The sequence below is a fragment of the Hetaerina americana genome, unplaced genomic scaffold (genome assembly GCF_022747635.1).
Source record: "Hetaerina americana unplaced genomic scaffold, ioHetAmer1.1.p SCAF_2, whole genome shotgun sequence".
Lineage (NCBI taxonomy): Eukaryota > Metazoa > Arthropoda > Insecta > Odonata > Calopterygidae > Hetaerina > Hetaerina americana.
In genome coordinates, this window is record NW_027286763.1 from 64,321,021 (window position 1) to 64,335,665 (window position 14,645).

The 14,645-nt window shown below is 33.9% G+C and overlaps 1 protein-coding gene across 2 annotated transcripts in view; it reads right to left on the minus strand.

Moving 5' to 3' along the window:
- Cmtr1 (Cap methyltransferase 1) overlaps positions 1-14,645 on the minus strand; it is a 37,056-nt gene that overhangs the window by 5,285 nt on the left and 17,126 nt on the right. Inside the window, exons 9-15 of one of the 2 annotated variants that reach the window (XR_011700707.1) lie at positions 13,554-13,686; positions 11,055-11,234; positions 10,342-10,532; positions 7,006-7,134; positions 5,285-5,516; positions 2,801-2,917; positions 709-868 (exon numbers count right to left, since the gene is read on the minus strand). Coding sequence is in view for 1 of the 2 variants with exons in the window: in XM_071585327.1 (XP_071441428.1) it covers positions 709-827; positions 2,801-2,917; positions 5,285-5,516; positions 7,006-7,134; positions 10,342-10,532; positions 11,055-11,234; positions 13,554-13,686 (1,101 nt within the window). In the remaining variant the exon portion in view is untranslated. The remainder of the gene's footprint in view (positions 1-708; positions 869-2,800; positions 2,918-5,284; positions 5,517-7,005; positions 7,135-10,341; positions 10,533-11,054; positions 11,235-13,553; positions 13,687-14,645) is intronic. The other variant, XM_071585327.1, reaches the window with a different exon arrangement.

Genomic DNA, 14,645 nt, shown 5'->3' on the forward strand with positions numbered 1-14,645 from the left:
GAACGCGTTTTAGCAGCCGAGAGGAAGTAATGGAAAAATTGCAGGAAGCTCTGATGGACATACCGAAAACCGACCGTAACTTTTGCAAATGTCAAGTTATGACACTAAGATTTAAAGGGAATATCAACAACAGATGTACCAATTTAACAAAAAAAACAGAACTCAAATCGGAACGATGGGAGCGCCACACAGTGGTTATTCCGGGAACTTTTTGATCAAGGTAGTATGTATTTTTTTTCTATTCTTATTATGTTCAAATTTTCAGGCAACACTTTTATTGACAATCCAAATAATATAATATACAAATTCATTTTTCAGGGCATCGGCCAATCCATTTTTAAATAAACAATCCATAAAAACTGTAAACCAAATATTTTCATTTTATTTTTATTATTTTTTCTTCAAATGCAGTTAGGTTGACCAACTAGAATGAGGGTATTTATACTGAGTATGATTAGTGAAAATTCTGAGTGAATTTCTCAGAGCTGGAATTTCACTATATAAAAATCATTTACCTTGGTGAGGATTCAAACCCCATAAAATGATCATAATTGAGTTTCTATCAGTCCCATGGGTACTGATAGAAAATCAATTATTTTATTGGTTACCCTCTTCATGTCTGTCATGACTTTTTTCCTGTTTATATCTGACATCATAACATCTATATAAGTACACATATACATACAAACAAAGATCTTCTGAGCATACCTTTTGTTTCCTTTATGAATAATATTCCACTAGGAATAATATATTTTGTTTCATCTTCTTCTAGATTATAACCCAATCGTTCTATTCCAGAACTGCTCTTCATGGTCTTTTTCTCCAACCTGAAAAGAAACTTTCCAGGTAAAAGCTTGCTCCACATGTCCTACATCAACAAAAGAATAAAAAAGAACAATAAATACAACATTCCTCCATTTGCCAGTAGTAATGATACTCTATTGATTAGTTATCAGAACTATTAACCATGAGAATATTTGCTTAAGGATTCCTAAAATTATAAATATGTTTTGCTAAAAGGGATGGCCATGATATATAAATCATTAATATGAAAAATTTATCAACGTATTTAAAATACACATATGTCAATAAATATTGCCTTTTTCATTTGATAAACCAGAAATTGTATTGATATAAATATTGCAATGTACCAAATCAACTTTAGCTATTCCGAACAATGCAACAATTTCAGAGTGTAAAAGTTTCTTAGCTTTTATCTGAAGTATGCATGGTAAGCCATGGAATACGGATGGAATGGAGAATGTAGGGTAGGCCATGACTGAGTTCAACAAAATTATTACATAAAGAGAGAACATTTCCTAGTAATCAGTGAAAGTTTAACAATTACAAAATCAATAAATATATGTGTAGATTATGCCAAACCTACTACACATGCATGCTATCCCTGATAAGCACACAGGCTGGTAAGATCTTTACATGAAAAATTAATTCAGACAATCGCCCACACATGCACTTACATCAAAATTTGAAATTGGTTTGGTCCACGGTAGAGACTAAAATCAAGCTTGGTAGTTTGAGCTAATTTGAGTGTTTCTTCTTTGGTATTGCAGCATGAAGTGTCAAAAAGTTTTCGTTATAAAAATCTACTAAGAACTGAAAGAGCTATATTTTTGTTTTTCCACATTGGGCTAATCGTTGGTAAATTTATGCATGAATTATTTAGGCTATCGTTCAGGCACTGTCAGCATTGTCATAACTGTTCATTGTAGGCCAGTGTCTAACAAATGAGAACACTACTGAGTTCAACATACCATTATTTAGATGGAATGGCTATCAATATGTAATGCTTTTGGCATTCTAAATTAAAAAATAATTCATTCTATGCCAACACTGAGTTTATCTCTTCTTTGTTTCCATCCCCCTTTCCCTCTTCTTCCAACCTTATAATCACAGAATTAGCTCAGCTGCCTGCATGTCTTTAAGAAATAATTACTCTTAAACCCCTAAGATGCCATGCCTCTACAGATGAGATTTTTCCATTTTTTAAATTTCTTATCAATTTTAAGTTTATTTCATATTTAAAATGATATTATTTCTAATTAATGATTATTATTTGGTCACAAAATAACGTAAATTCACATAAATGTATGCTCTCTGATTTGAATGGTGTGGGACCACTGCCTTTTGAGTGTTAATATGTCTGCATGGCAACAAGGGAACTGAGGGCAGCATGTAGTGAAGTACATATGGCTTTTACATTAAGCATTTCAATACTTTCAAATGGACACATTACCCTATCTACTGGGCCTATTACCTTATTATTACTTAACCTTATCCACCCAAGAGGCTGCACTTCGTAGAAGCTTTGAATACAGGGTCTGCCCCAAAAATAAGAATGACTATTTCCTGCCAGCACAGATGGCTGAATAATTAGCTAGGTGCTGCAGAAGTTACAAAAGCATACAAAACGAACTGGCAATCATCATAGCGAAATGTGTAGTGACCCCGCAACATGCATCATTTTGTTGAGAAAACAAATTATTTGTATCTTGTAGCACTGGTAATTCATTATTTATAAATCAACTGAAAAACCGATGAATTATTTAAAATTGGTTTCATCTAAGTCAAGACAAACTTCAAAGCAAAACATTTTTCGGCAAAGTACCATAGTACAGTGATCTTTTAACCCCATAAGAAACCACCCACATTATATGGCTGGACTCAGTTCCCATTTAGGGCATATCCAGATTAAGCTGTTCCAGATTAGCAAGGGTTTCCTGTAAGAGTAAACCATAATTTTGAAATAATATTCACAGTCTTGGCTTGAAGTACTACTTACCTCTGTAATATTTTCCGAAGTTCTGATGATCGATAGAAGCTTTTCACCCTTATAGGTGCTAAATCACTACGAAGAGGTCTATTCATGGATTCTGCAAATTTTGCACAGAGAATGTTCCTAGAAAAAAAGGAATGAAATGGCTGTTTACTACAAAAACATTTCTGTACTGCTGCACAACCTAAGAGCATATTACCAAACATATGATACAAAGATTCATAAAAATAATGACTACATAAATGGATGTGAAAATAATACATACCATCTACATAGAATAGGTACATACACAATGATTTGTTGATGCAGATTAAATATTTAATGAAATTACCAGGGGTACTTTTTGATGGCTATATGATTTATCAAGACTTAAATCAAGTTTGTTCATAACTTTTTATTTGCATAATTTATGGTAAAAAATTAATTTTGTCATATTATTAGCTTATTGTGTAATGTAAATGTGGTACATAATTTTAATTTTGTTGTATCAGGCATAACTCTATGGAATTCCAACAAATTAGACAACTTCGCAATTGTAACTAGTGATGATGATGTCCAATGTCGACACCTAGGTTGTGTTTTAATAAATTTTACGTGGAATTAAAAAGTTATCTCTTTTAATTCAACATTTAATTCAATCAATTTGACTTCAGTGTTGCATAAGCTGCAGCCATTGAAAGTCAAAAACCTGTTCAGTCCACCTACAGCAAATATCAAAGTAACATCAATGCTGCATTGAAATTTTGATTTTTCCTGAACAAATTGTCAGCTGAGTCATATGTAATGCTGGAGAAGGCTTATGAAGAGTTTGTTCTTTCCTATAACATAGCTGAAAGATGAGTTAACCTGTTTAAAAAGGGGAGAACATTTCAAAGGAAGGTACACTGCCAGAGCTTCACTCATTGCCTTTACAGAACTATACATTAACACTCTTGAGGCCACTGTGAGAGAGGATCATCAAATAAGAACACTCTAAAACATAAAAAAACTTCATTGTGTAACACCCAAACAGGAAAAAAATGCACGTGAGATATTTTGTGTATGGTCAGTTCCAATAATCAAACTTAAATTACAATTAAGTCACAAAAATCAATGCGAGATTAGTTCATCCTCCCTGCAGTTCAGCTTTGGCCACATGAGACTTCTTTCTGTTCCCCAATGTAAAGAAACACCTAAAGGGAAAGTGTTTTTCACCATCAGAAGCAGGCATAGGTAAACTGAACATGTTTCAACTTGCAAAGGGTGTCATTGACAAAACATTGGAGTTCAATAAACAAAAATTGTACATGTACATTACACATTAAGCAAACAATACAACATAAAATTATTTTTAATCACTCTTAATGAAAAAACCCACATTGATAGAGGCTACAAGGGCACCAACTTTAGCTTACCAGCATTTAAAACATGCTGAAGTAAACAGGACAATGACAGCATTGTTTTGCATTTTTCTGTTATATCTGAGTATGACTGAAAAGCATAGTTGATATTTTGTGTCACAGAAACACAGTGGACTCTTGTTGGCACATAACAAAAGCATTTTAAGTGTAACTGTTTCTCATTTAGTGCAATCATGTACATGGATTGGGACTGAGACCTGAAGGCACAGATATGCTAACAAGAAAAATATATTATCAAGGAATGCTCAAATAACAGTCCACTGTAAATGATAATTTGAAGAAGGCCAATAAAAATTTGGTAGGATGTGTATATATAGTACTTATCCAATGAGTTAAAAAGGTTATTATTACCAGGACCACTTTTTTGAAGGGAAATGCTTTTCATGACACATTTAGTAGATGTATATACAATTCACCAAAATGATATAATAGGATGGCCACTCATTTTCTTGAGGTAAATCCTCAACTTTTAACCTAATTTCCTGATTAAAATTCTGTTTTTCTAAATTTCATTGATGTTTTCTCAAAAGATGTCAACCTTAAACGGCAATTGAATTAATACATACGAAAGTCTAACACATATCACTAGAAACATGATATGAGGCTTTACAAAAATGTTATTTTTAAATCAGAAGCCTGATGCACAAATTTTGTGATTTTAAAATAAAAATGAAAACATATTTCCTTGTGAATCAGAGAATTTACTGAATTTGCAGAAGTTGCATTTACAATAATTTCAATTTTCCCTCCATACCTCACATGTATCACAACAGTTGGTCCTATTATTAATTTGGTTTTTGACACCATCTTTACGCATGATTTCATTAGCTACACTCCAAATTCTACTAATCTTACAAAGAGCATCTTTTCACAGATAATTCCAAAGAATTTTTGCACATTTATGATCTTCATTCCAGATTTTTCCACAGTTTCTTAAGAAATTGAGAAATTTATGACTTTTCCTGAATGTCCAACAGTGACCATTCTGCATTATTTCATAAAATCTACAATATTTTTGAAGTCCTAGTTTACAACTCAAAACAAATAAGTAATTTTAAGTCTCCTAGAAAGTAATTTTTTGTACACCTACCTATCTTTGAGATGTGTTTTCCTCAGGTCTTTTTTTCCAAGGAAAAAAGCATCTATGATGTGTAGTGCTCTGACCCGTTTCTGGCTACGTCCTTCCCCTTGATGTTCCTGCAGTGTCTCCCCAAGAATTAATGTGCCAGGAGAGAGTTCAACTTTCACTTCACTAAGTAGATCCCAACTTTGCTTGCCCATGCCTTTTGGTTGAAGACTGAACACTTTCCCTTGACCTAAGCCTAATGAATAAGATTAAGTTACTGATAAAAAGTGATATTCCACTCATGCTCCAAGCTAAAATCTCCACTAAGAGTGAAACACACTTTTTTGAATATTTGAAATCATAAGCAAGACATGCAAGAACAAGGCAAGACATTTACGAAAACACTCTTTTAATGATATAAAGAAACCAAGCATCAGCTAGCACATGAAAGTTATCTGCATTCCATTAGAAACAATACAGAAAATACTATATTCTGAGGGTCTCAATCCATACCATGTTCAAGCTGATTTATTTTTTTAAGAATAAAATATGGTCCATGACTGAATTTTTCCTGCCATGGACTAAGACGTTGACATAGTGAAAAGGCTTACACATGGTAGCAAAGGGATTTTGGCTGGGGAGTGAGACAGGGTTCCCTGTTACATATTTCCAGTACTTTTTCACACATATGCTGAGGAATATATTGTTAAAGGTGATATGGGAAGGGTTTGAGCTAGGAATAGAAGTGGAAAGCAAGGTGATTAAGTCAGTTAAGTGTAGATGACCAAGCTATAATGAGTCAGACAGCCAAGGGATAGCAGTTATTAATGAGTGCTTTACAGGAAAAATGCAATAGGTATTGGATGATGATTAGCCACAAGAAAAAAATGAGATCCTTGAGACATAAGAACGCTAAATTAAATATTAAATTAGGATTGGAAAAGCTAGAGCAGGTGGAGAAGTTCATGTTTTTGGCAGCATACTAGAGTTTTATGGAAATGAATTTTTCTTCCAACAAAAGAAAACAATGCCCTACCAACATCAATTGTAACTGGTTGAAAATTTACAAGGACACTGACTAGGATGAAGAGGCACAATTGAATTCACAGCGTGTTCTCCTGATTTAACACCTGCAGACTAATATCTTTGGGGGAACATTAAAGATGTTGTTCAATGTACAAAATTGAATACATTGGTGGTCCTTAAAGAGAAGAAATTTAAAATGTATGCGTAGCAATTCCACTGGACACTTAAACCAATGTTGTAAATCAGTAACTTGCATACTAATAAATGTCTGGAATCTATAGTAAAATCCACCAATATGACTACCTCTTAATAGGAGAGGACTAAGGTAAATCATGATGTCAGATTAACTGTAGCAGGAAAGTATGCATAAAAATATTTCATCTCCTGAATGGTGTATGCATTTTTTGGCAGACACTGTTCATCTAGTATATTATAGAAAAAAGCATATAACATGATGCTAAAATGGCATTTTATTTATTTATTTACTCTTAGTCCAAAAACAGCACTATTTGACCTTTTACATTGGACTATTAACAGTGATAACAATGGACATGATTACGAACAACCAAGCCCAAGGTGGAGAAAAACCCACCCAGGCAGGAATCGAACCCATGACCCTTGGATTGGCAGACGAGGATGTTACTCCGCTGCCACCGGGGTCGGCGATATGATAAATTATGTGATATATTTGATAAATAGATTTCAATGTTTCTACTTACCTAGGTAAAATGTTAATTTTGGGTCCTCTTGTCTGTTAGCAACGACATAACATCTCCATTCGTGAGATGATAGCACACATTCTTTCAACACTTTTTCATCAAGAATTTTTTCTGGAGTGGTCATCCAACCTGCAGAAACAGAGATTACTGCAGATTAAAAATAAATATCAGCAGAAAATGATACATAGATTCTCTAGGCATTAAGTATGATAGATTACTAAGTTTAATGAAACCTCAAAATGAGAATACCACAAATAATTCACTTTTCACTGTCTTTATGAACTTTGTAAATGTATAATGCCATGGAAAAATATACAGGAAGGCTATTTCACGGAGGAAAAATCAAAATTTACCATAATACTATACATTGTACTGGGAAACAATTACTCGAAAATGCTTTCTTTGTGCAAAAAAAGTGAAAACCCTCGTTGAAAATAATTTAAATTTCTTTTAAAATGAAAGTTGAAAGTCAAACCTCGCGAAACCAAACCCAAAACCACAGTGATCAACCACAAGGTTGATTTGAAATGCGAGGACAGGGTTCACCAAGTACTATACCCAACAGCATGTTAAATTCACACATCAGGGTGAAGGGACAATATCCTTTCCATGTGTCACCAGTAGTTTCTCAGGAAGGTCTGGTACCCAACACAACCAGATACCTTCAGTGAAGCTGAGGATGCCCAGTTGCATTCTCCAGAAATGTTATGCAACATGGTCATAGTTCGAAGCTTTAATAGTTTCAATGTTTTAAGATCAGCATGATCTTTTGGATTGAAAATTGTAGGCTTGTAACACCCAAAGCCTTCTGATACATTTTGAACTACCAGGTTCCTCCAGAATAACTTCACATGGCATTTTGTACAAATTAAGTGTCAAGAATGCTGAGAGTACCACATACAAATTTTCCCAAAAATGCCGTCATTGCTCTAAGCAACTCTTTTCTCAATGGATATAAATGTAAATAACAATTGAGTAATTTTTATTTTTATATCACATTCTCTTTTTTTGTGACTCATTACAAAAATTTCATGAACTTTTTCTCACATTGATCTAATCTCCTAATTTAAACATTTATTTATATACTCCTATATTAATTCTGCTATGATTTTTCCTATAGTGTATAGTGTAAGAATTTTTTTCGGTCTCTCAGCAGAGTAAGTTCATTGCTCTCACAATGGAAACAGGGCATCTATCTTTGAGACATTTGACACCCTCATCTGGGGAGACAGAAGCCTATTAGAGATATGATATATTTTATGCAGGTCCTTGTATCATCATGCAAAGAGTCTGTTTTTCCCATGAGAAGATATAATTTATTGAGTTAATGCTGATAACTACATGGGCTCTCAGGGTATCTCCTTGTGGGCTGTAAACACAACTAAGTCTCTCTCTCCATTGATGCAGTGTACTAATGTTACACTTATAATTTTTTGTTCACACAGCTGATTTGTTTTCGAGATTGCCATTATTTACAATGGCTATGCCTGGCATGGAACTCAAATCTTCGACACATTTACAAATGAAGATGTTATCCACTAGACTAAAAATCCCTGCCAGATGAGATATGGGGACATTTAAAGGTTAACAAGAAAGAGGTGTCATATTTCTCATAGTGAAAAATGTACTTATGTATATACAGTTTTATCATGGGATACAAAAAAATTATTACAAACAAATTGATCACAGAGCACAGGGAGAGCTAGTTTACTCAGTTGACTAACAATGTTGATGATGCTTGCATGTAAAATTTAATATTCCCATCTTTATAAACACTTTACTGTGTGCTGACATAATCCTCATTCCATGTTGAATACACCAGGATGAAATGACGACATTCCTAAAACCAACTCCAAAAAGTATTAGGGTATCAATGGTGATGAGTTTTTAAGCCATGTCAAGTGATTAAAATAATTAATAGATACTTAGTTTCGTGAAATAAGTGTCCACCTTGTCTTTTGTAGATAACAAATTCCAGATATGCATGCAGTTTAACCAACACGGATTAAATCCACAACCAATATTATATGCACAGTTAAGACATTCCATCAATCACACCCTGTGTTATTTGTCCATGGCTACCTACAGTGAGACCTCTTGCTTGCTAGACACTACTGACTGTTGAGGTTCTTTCGCAGATGGTTGCCAGTTCACACAGAGCTAGGGAAGGCAACTCACACATAGATATAAGGGTATAGCTCATAAGACGCAGGTTGATTTTAAAACACATTTTGGAATAAAAAAAAGTGTCTTATGGGCTGGGAAAAATGGTTGCAATTAAGTTCAACAAGTTGTCACCATATTTAAAACTGACATACCGAGTGAATGTTATAAAATGCTTGAAATGCTCTATCATGCCTGAATGCTGTTGGCATTGAGATTACATGAGGAAGTGGGATAGCAGCTGATATGCTTCAAAATCCATATTAACACTGAATTTGTCTCTTACTCCTTGATACTTGAACTATCAGCAATTATCTACCCTAAACCTCAGATATCATCAAACATCTTTGGCTGACTCTAAAGAAGATTCTTACTGCATGTCAAATTGCAAATTATAGTTAAAATGCTGCAATATGGCCTGAAATTCTTGGTGCTTTCATATTGATAGACAGATGATTAATAGAAAATACAAAGTTGATTTTTTCCTCACCATCTGACATTGAATCATGGCCCACCATCCCTTGTCTTTGTATAGCCATTTGGACTGAACTGACAATAAATTGCAAATGACAATGCACGCCTATTAAGGATGTTGATAATACCTTGGAAATATTTCCATACAAAAACCTTCCTGTCTTGGTACATATTCTGCTGACATGGTGGTGATCTCCAAAGGTTAACAAAAATGGAACTGGCAACTCTGAAGGCAACACATCTAAAAGGCACAAGATGGATATTGCCTGGGCTATATACAAAATTATAGAAGCCTCCAAAAGCAAATTATTGAATTAGGGTGGGACAAGAGGGGATAGCAACAGCCAATATGAGATTGACAGGGGTTATCTTTGCTTTTTTAAGGGGAGACAATAATTATTAATGGTCCTATTCTAACTCTGAAGGACATCTTACAAAAGTTTTAAGCTGAGTCAAAAAAAGGAGTAAATTAGGAGGCAATTAGGTGAAGTAGATATAAACAGTAACAATTTCACTTAAAATAATTCACTGTATCTACTAAAAACTATTGTTACATCCATTTATGAAAACTAAAAAACATAAAGGGAAAATGTGTAATAAAGGGATTAACTTTAATTCCAAAATATAAAATCCTGGTTATTTAAATATAAATGAAAATTTACCACATTTCCAACTTCCTGATCATTACATATCACTCACCAGTATTTCCATTAAGTAATTCGTTGCACTTTTCAGAAGGCTTCAGGGTAGATATTTTCCTTGGTATATCAGGTACATTCCAGAATTTAAGGCAACTTGTTCTCAACTCTGACTGCCTCAGTTCTAATAAATTTGTATCTTTACAGAAGGCAGCTATCTTTACTAGATTGATCACTTGTCTCTCCCCTAGACTAATCAAATAAACCAACAATTTAAAAGGAAATATTAAGCATATTAAAACTGTTCTAAAATATTAGAATGAGTAACTCTAAGGTCTTTTGTTCATAGCACTTTTTGACACACGATTTAAATATAAAAGTACTAAGATGATAATTGACATGCTAAAATTGAGAAGACCCATAGAACCTGACTGCTAATAATTGACTTTAAAAACTAAAAAATAACAAAACATTAATGATGTTAAAACCCCTTTCCCACATAGTTTTATATTAAAGTTAATTTCTCAATAAAAACATATAATAAACAATGAAAAATAATACAAATAGTCATTAGTAATTAAATAATATTATAAATGTAATAACAGTATGGTGAAACCATATTACATGCAAAAGTCAAAGATTTGATTAAGGTAAATGTACAAGAAAATATCTGATGAGGAATAATCATTCATTCAAAAGGTAGCATTCCAAGGTGTGACAAGACAAGGCATGTGTGTGTAGCTTTGAGCAGAATTAATGCATATGAAAATATACCTGTTGTTAGATTTTGTTAAATAATCCAAGAAATTGGAATCTTCTTTCATTATCTCCAGAGGCACAATCTCCAAAACATCCCGATCCCCTTTCTTCAACTGCCACAACCTCTCATTGATGGAAAACATATAATCTTGAATATCATTGCAATCCTCTCGTTTCCACTTGCATATCACATACCTGGAATTAGACTAATTATATAATACTCAGCTTAAATTAAGTATAATATTTTTAAGAAAAGAGATGCACTTAAATATATTTTTAATTCATGTACACATATTTACAGATAAAATTTAAACACACATGTACTACTCTGTCCAATAAATACGTGAACTGAGGCCATAAAAGCTTTATTTTGCAAAATTTAGTCTACATCGAGTTTATCCCCTTCAAAGTACTCTCCATGTATTCCTATGCACTTATTCCATCTCCTTTTCCACTGTTTAAAGCACCCTTGGAAGTCCTCAGCAGTTAGGCCTATTGAGTTTTTCTGTCACTTCTTATTTTATTGTGCCCATACCTTCCCAGGGATGTTCCTTCATCACATTTATGCATTTTGGGAATAGGAAAAAGTCACAGGGGGCGATATCTGGTGAATAAGGAGGATGATCAAGGATAGTGATTGACTATATTGCCAGACACTGGCAAACAATCAATGCTGAATATGCATTTTCATTGTCATGCTGACGGATCCATCCATCATGTTTAGTTAAAATAGTGTGTGCCCTTGATTTTCCTAAATTCAGTTCATTGGCTAGCATTTGAACAGTTTTTGATGATCGGTAAGGACAAGGAATAGCACACGATCAATGCCGTCGTCAAAACGGGATTGACAGTCATTCCAGCCTTGCATCATCCGTGGCATTCACTTGAAAGCGGATGTTTTCTTCAGAGCATTATCACCATAAACAGCATTTCAGTAATTTCCGGATACTTCTTCTGAACTTCACCAAAAAACTTGATAGTGATTTTTTGCTCCGTGATTTCGTAAATTTCCATTTTTGACATGCAGAAAAAAAAAGAACTACAAATGCCTGTGACATTGTATGTACGGTATTTCATCACAACATCTTGTTCCTTTAAAAGCCCCAAAATTTCAGAGTTTAAGAGGACGCTTCCATATCTTAAGTGGCTAAAGCACTCGACCAGATATTGAGGCATCTAGGTTAGATGCTGTAACAGTAGCATTTAAGTGAGTCATTAGCTAATACATACCCATTTAAATGCAACAATTTCAAAGTGTAAAAATCATTTGCCTAGACCACCCACCAAGGCTTTTCAAATCTGGAAACTTCCCCAGCAAGGTACATGTGGATAATGGATACCATAGAATACTGACTTTAGCCAGTTTTTATAGTTTTTTCGGTGATGCAATCTTTTAGATTCAATTACAAGTGAACTTCCAAATAATAAGCCCTATTTGGAGCACTCTGAAAAGATTATCTTGAAGAGTTCTCCTGTGGACCTGGTACACTTTAAGTAGTACGTATTGCCATTTTTCTTCTCTAGATTGCATCCAATTCTTGCTTACACAACATAATACTGTTACAGACTCCCACCAAAAGTTTTAGTAATTTCTGGGCAATTGCAACACAACCTCAATATTTCAATGATTTCACCACAAATTAATATTATCCCACTTTCTTTCTACTTAATTACAACAAAACATTTGCTTTTGAAAAAATTACAAATAATGAAAACATTTGCTTCTCACTAATATTAACATAAACATTACTTGGCAAATATTTTTCAAGACTCGTGTGAGGACATTCCTGAATATTCAATAATCGATTCATTTTTTAAATTACTTTAATTTAATATTTTTTACCCAGAATTTTCGCTCACCATATCCTTTGCCTACCATTAAGAGTACGGCTGGGTTGACCTTCCCCATAATACTCATACGGCTGTAGTTACCGTTCCTGTTTATTCCTTGAAAACTTTGGTGAGATCGATATAATCATTCCATGACATTTGGTAATCTTGCTCATGAAACAAATCTACTCTCAAAGGGTATAAATCAGGCCTGTCCCACAATTATAGACCCAATTACTAACTCGCTGGTTCCACTACATTTGATAAAGTATATCTACATACAAAGTGCTTCTTAAAAACAGACTAGGTGAAGCACTTAGCAATTCCTTTTAAGCAGTATTCAAGGAAGTTCAGCATAAATGCAGTCTAAAACAGTCACTCTCATTGTCAAGAACCCAAATTCAGTATACTACAAGAAAGTATGACACAGGTACCTCTAATTACAGTTAATGGATGTTGACAGATTTGTTTCCAAATGGATAATAACAGTGCTTTGCACACCCATATTATTTATAAATGAATGCATGAGTGTGATTTTCAGACAATAAATCAGCAAAAACACCTTTAAATTGGAATTATTACGATTCTTTCACAACAAAGCCAAGGTATTTGACAATTATTTTATCATGTAATATATGAGAACTTAATATTATAATAAAAGTTGTACATGCAAGAGACACTTACCTTTCTGAATTTGCAGGGCGACTTGTATTGGGTTTGTGAACTGCTACCATCCTGAAGGACTTGTACAGTAGATAGAGGAGTCCAGCAGAAAATGGAGTGAAGAGATCAAACACTTTACAAACAAAGTGCCCATCTGGAAAAACAATTACTCATTACATTGGTGCATGCAATGCGAAAAAGTGAATATGTATTACCCTAATACGTATTAAGTTAAAAATGAACTGCATATTAGATAGAGTTACTAGGGAAAGTAACTTCTAACAATATTTGCACCATTAACCTAACATGGTTAACTTTGGGTATATGTTTGCTGTTAGACATAAAGAACCCATTGCAATAAAATTGGATCCATTTTTATACTGGGCCAATTGTATTTAAGATACTCCCATTTTATATCACTATGCAAACACAATAGGATTACATAAAATTATTAGTCAGCCATTGAAAAACAGTTAAATTATGCAATCTGATTGATAATAAAAGGTATTTGGATGCTATACTGCATAGAGGATGATGCAAGCTTAAGTGATTACACAACAAAAGATAACTGACATATAAGAGAAAATGTAATACGAGGTCTGCTCAAAGAGTATCACGTATTTTGAATTTTCCCGAGTTACATATATTACATTTTTTTTGCGGGATAATGTTGACACTTATATCTCTCACTTATGCCGAAAAGTTCGGCCATTTTGAATGTTCAGTTAATGGTTGACAGCTGTTTTGCTTGGATGTGTTTTGGCTTGTCTTCAATTTTTGCCTGTTCCAATAACTGGATCAAAGAATTTGCATCAAATTTTGCCTGGGAAAAGAAATTAAGTGCGCGGAGGCATTCTGAATGTTGAATGTGGGAGAAGCTACCTTGGACCGAAGCAATGTTTATCGCTGGTACAAAAGTTCTCAGAGGGCCAAGAAGATGTGAACGTCGAAGAGCATGCCAGACATCCGAGCAGATCAACAACAGATGAAAATATTGATGAAGTGAAGAAAATAGTATTGGCCAATCGTCAAATCACCATTAGAGAAGTTGCTGAGGACCTAAACATATCGATTGGCTCGTGCCATTCAATTTTTACCAAAGATTTGGGCATG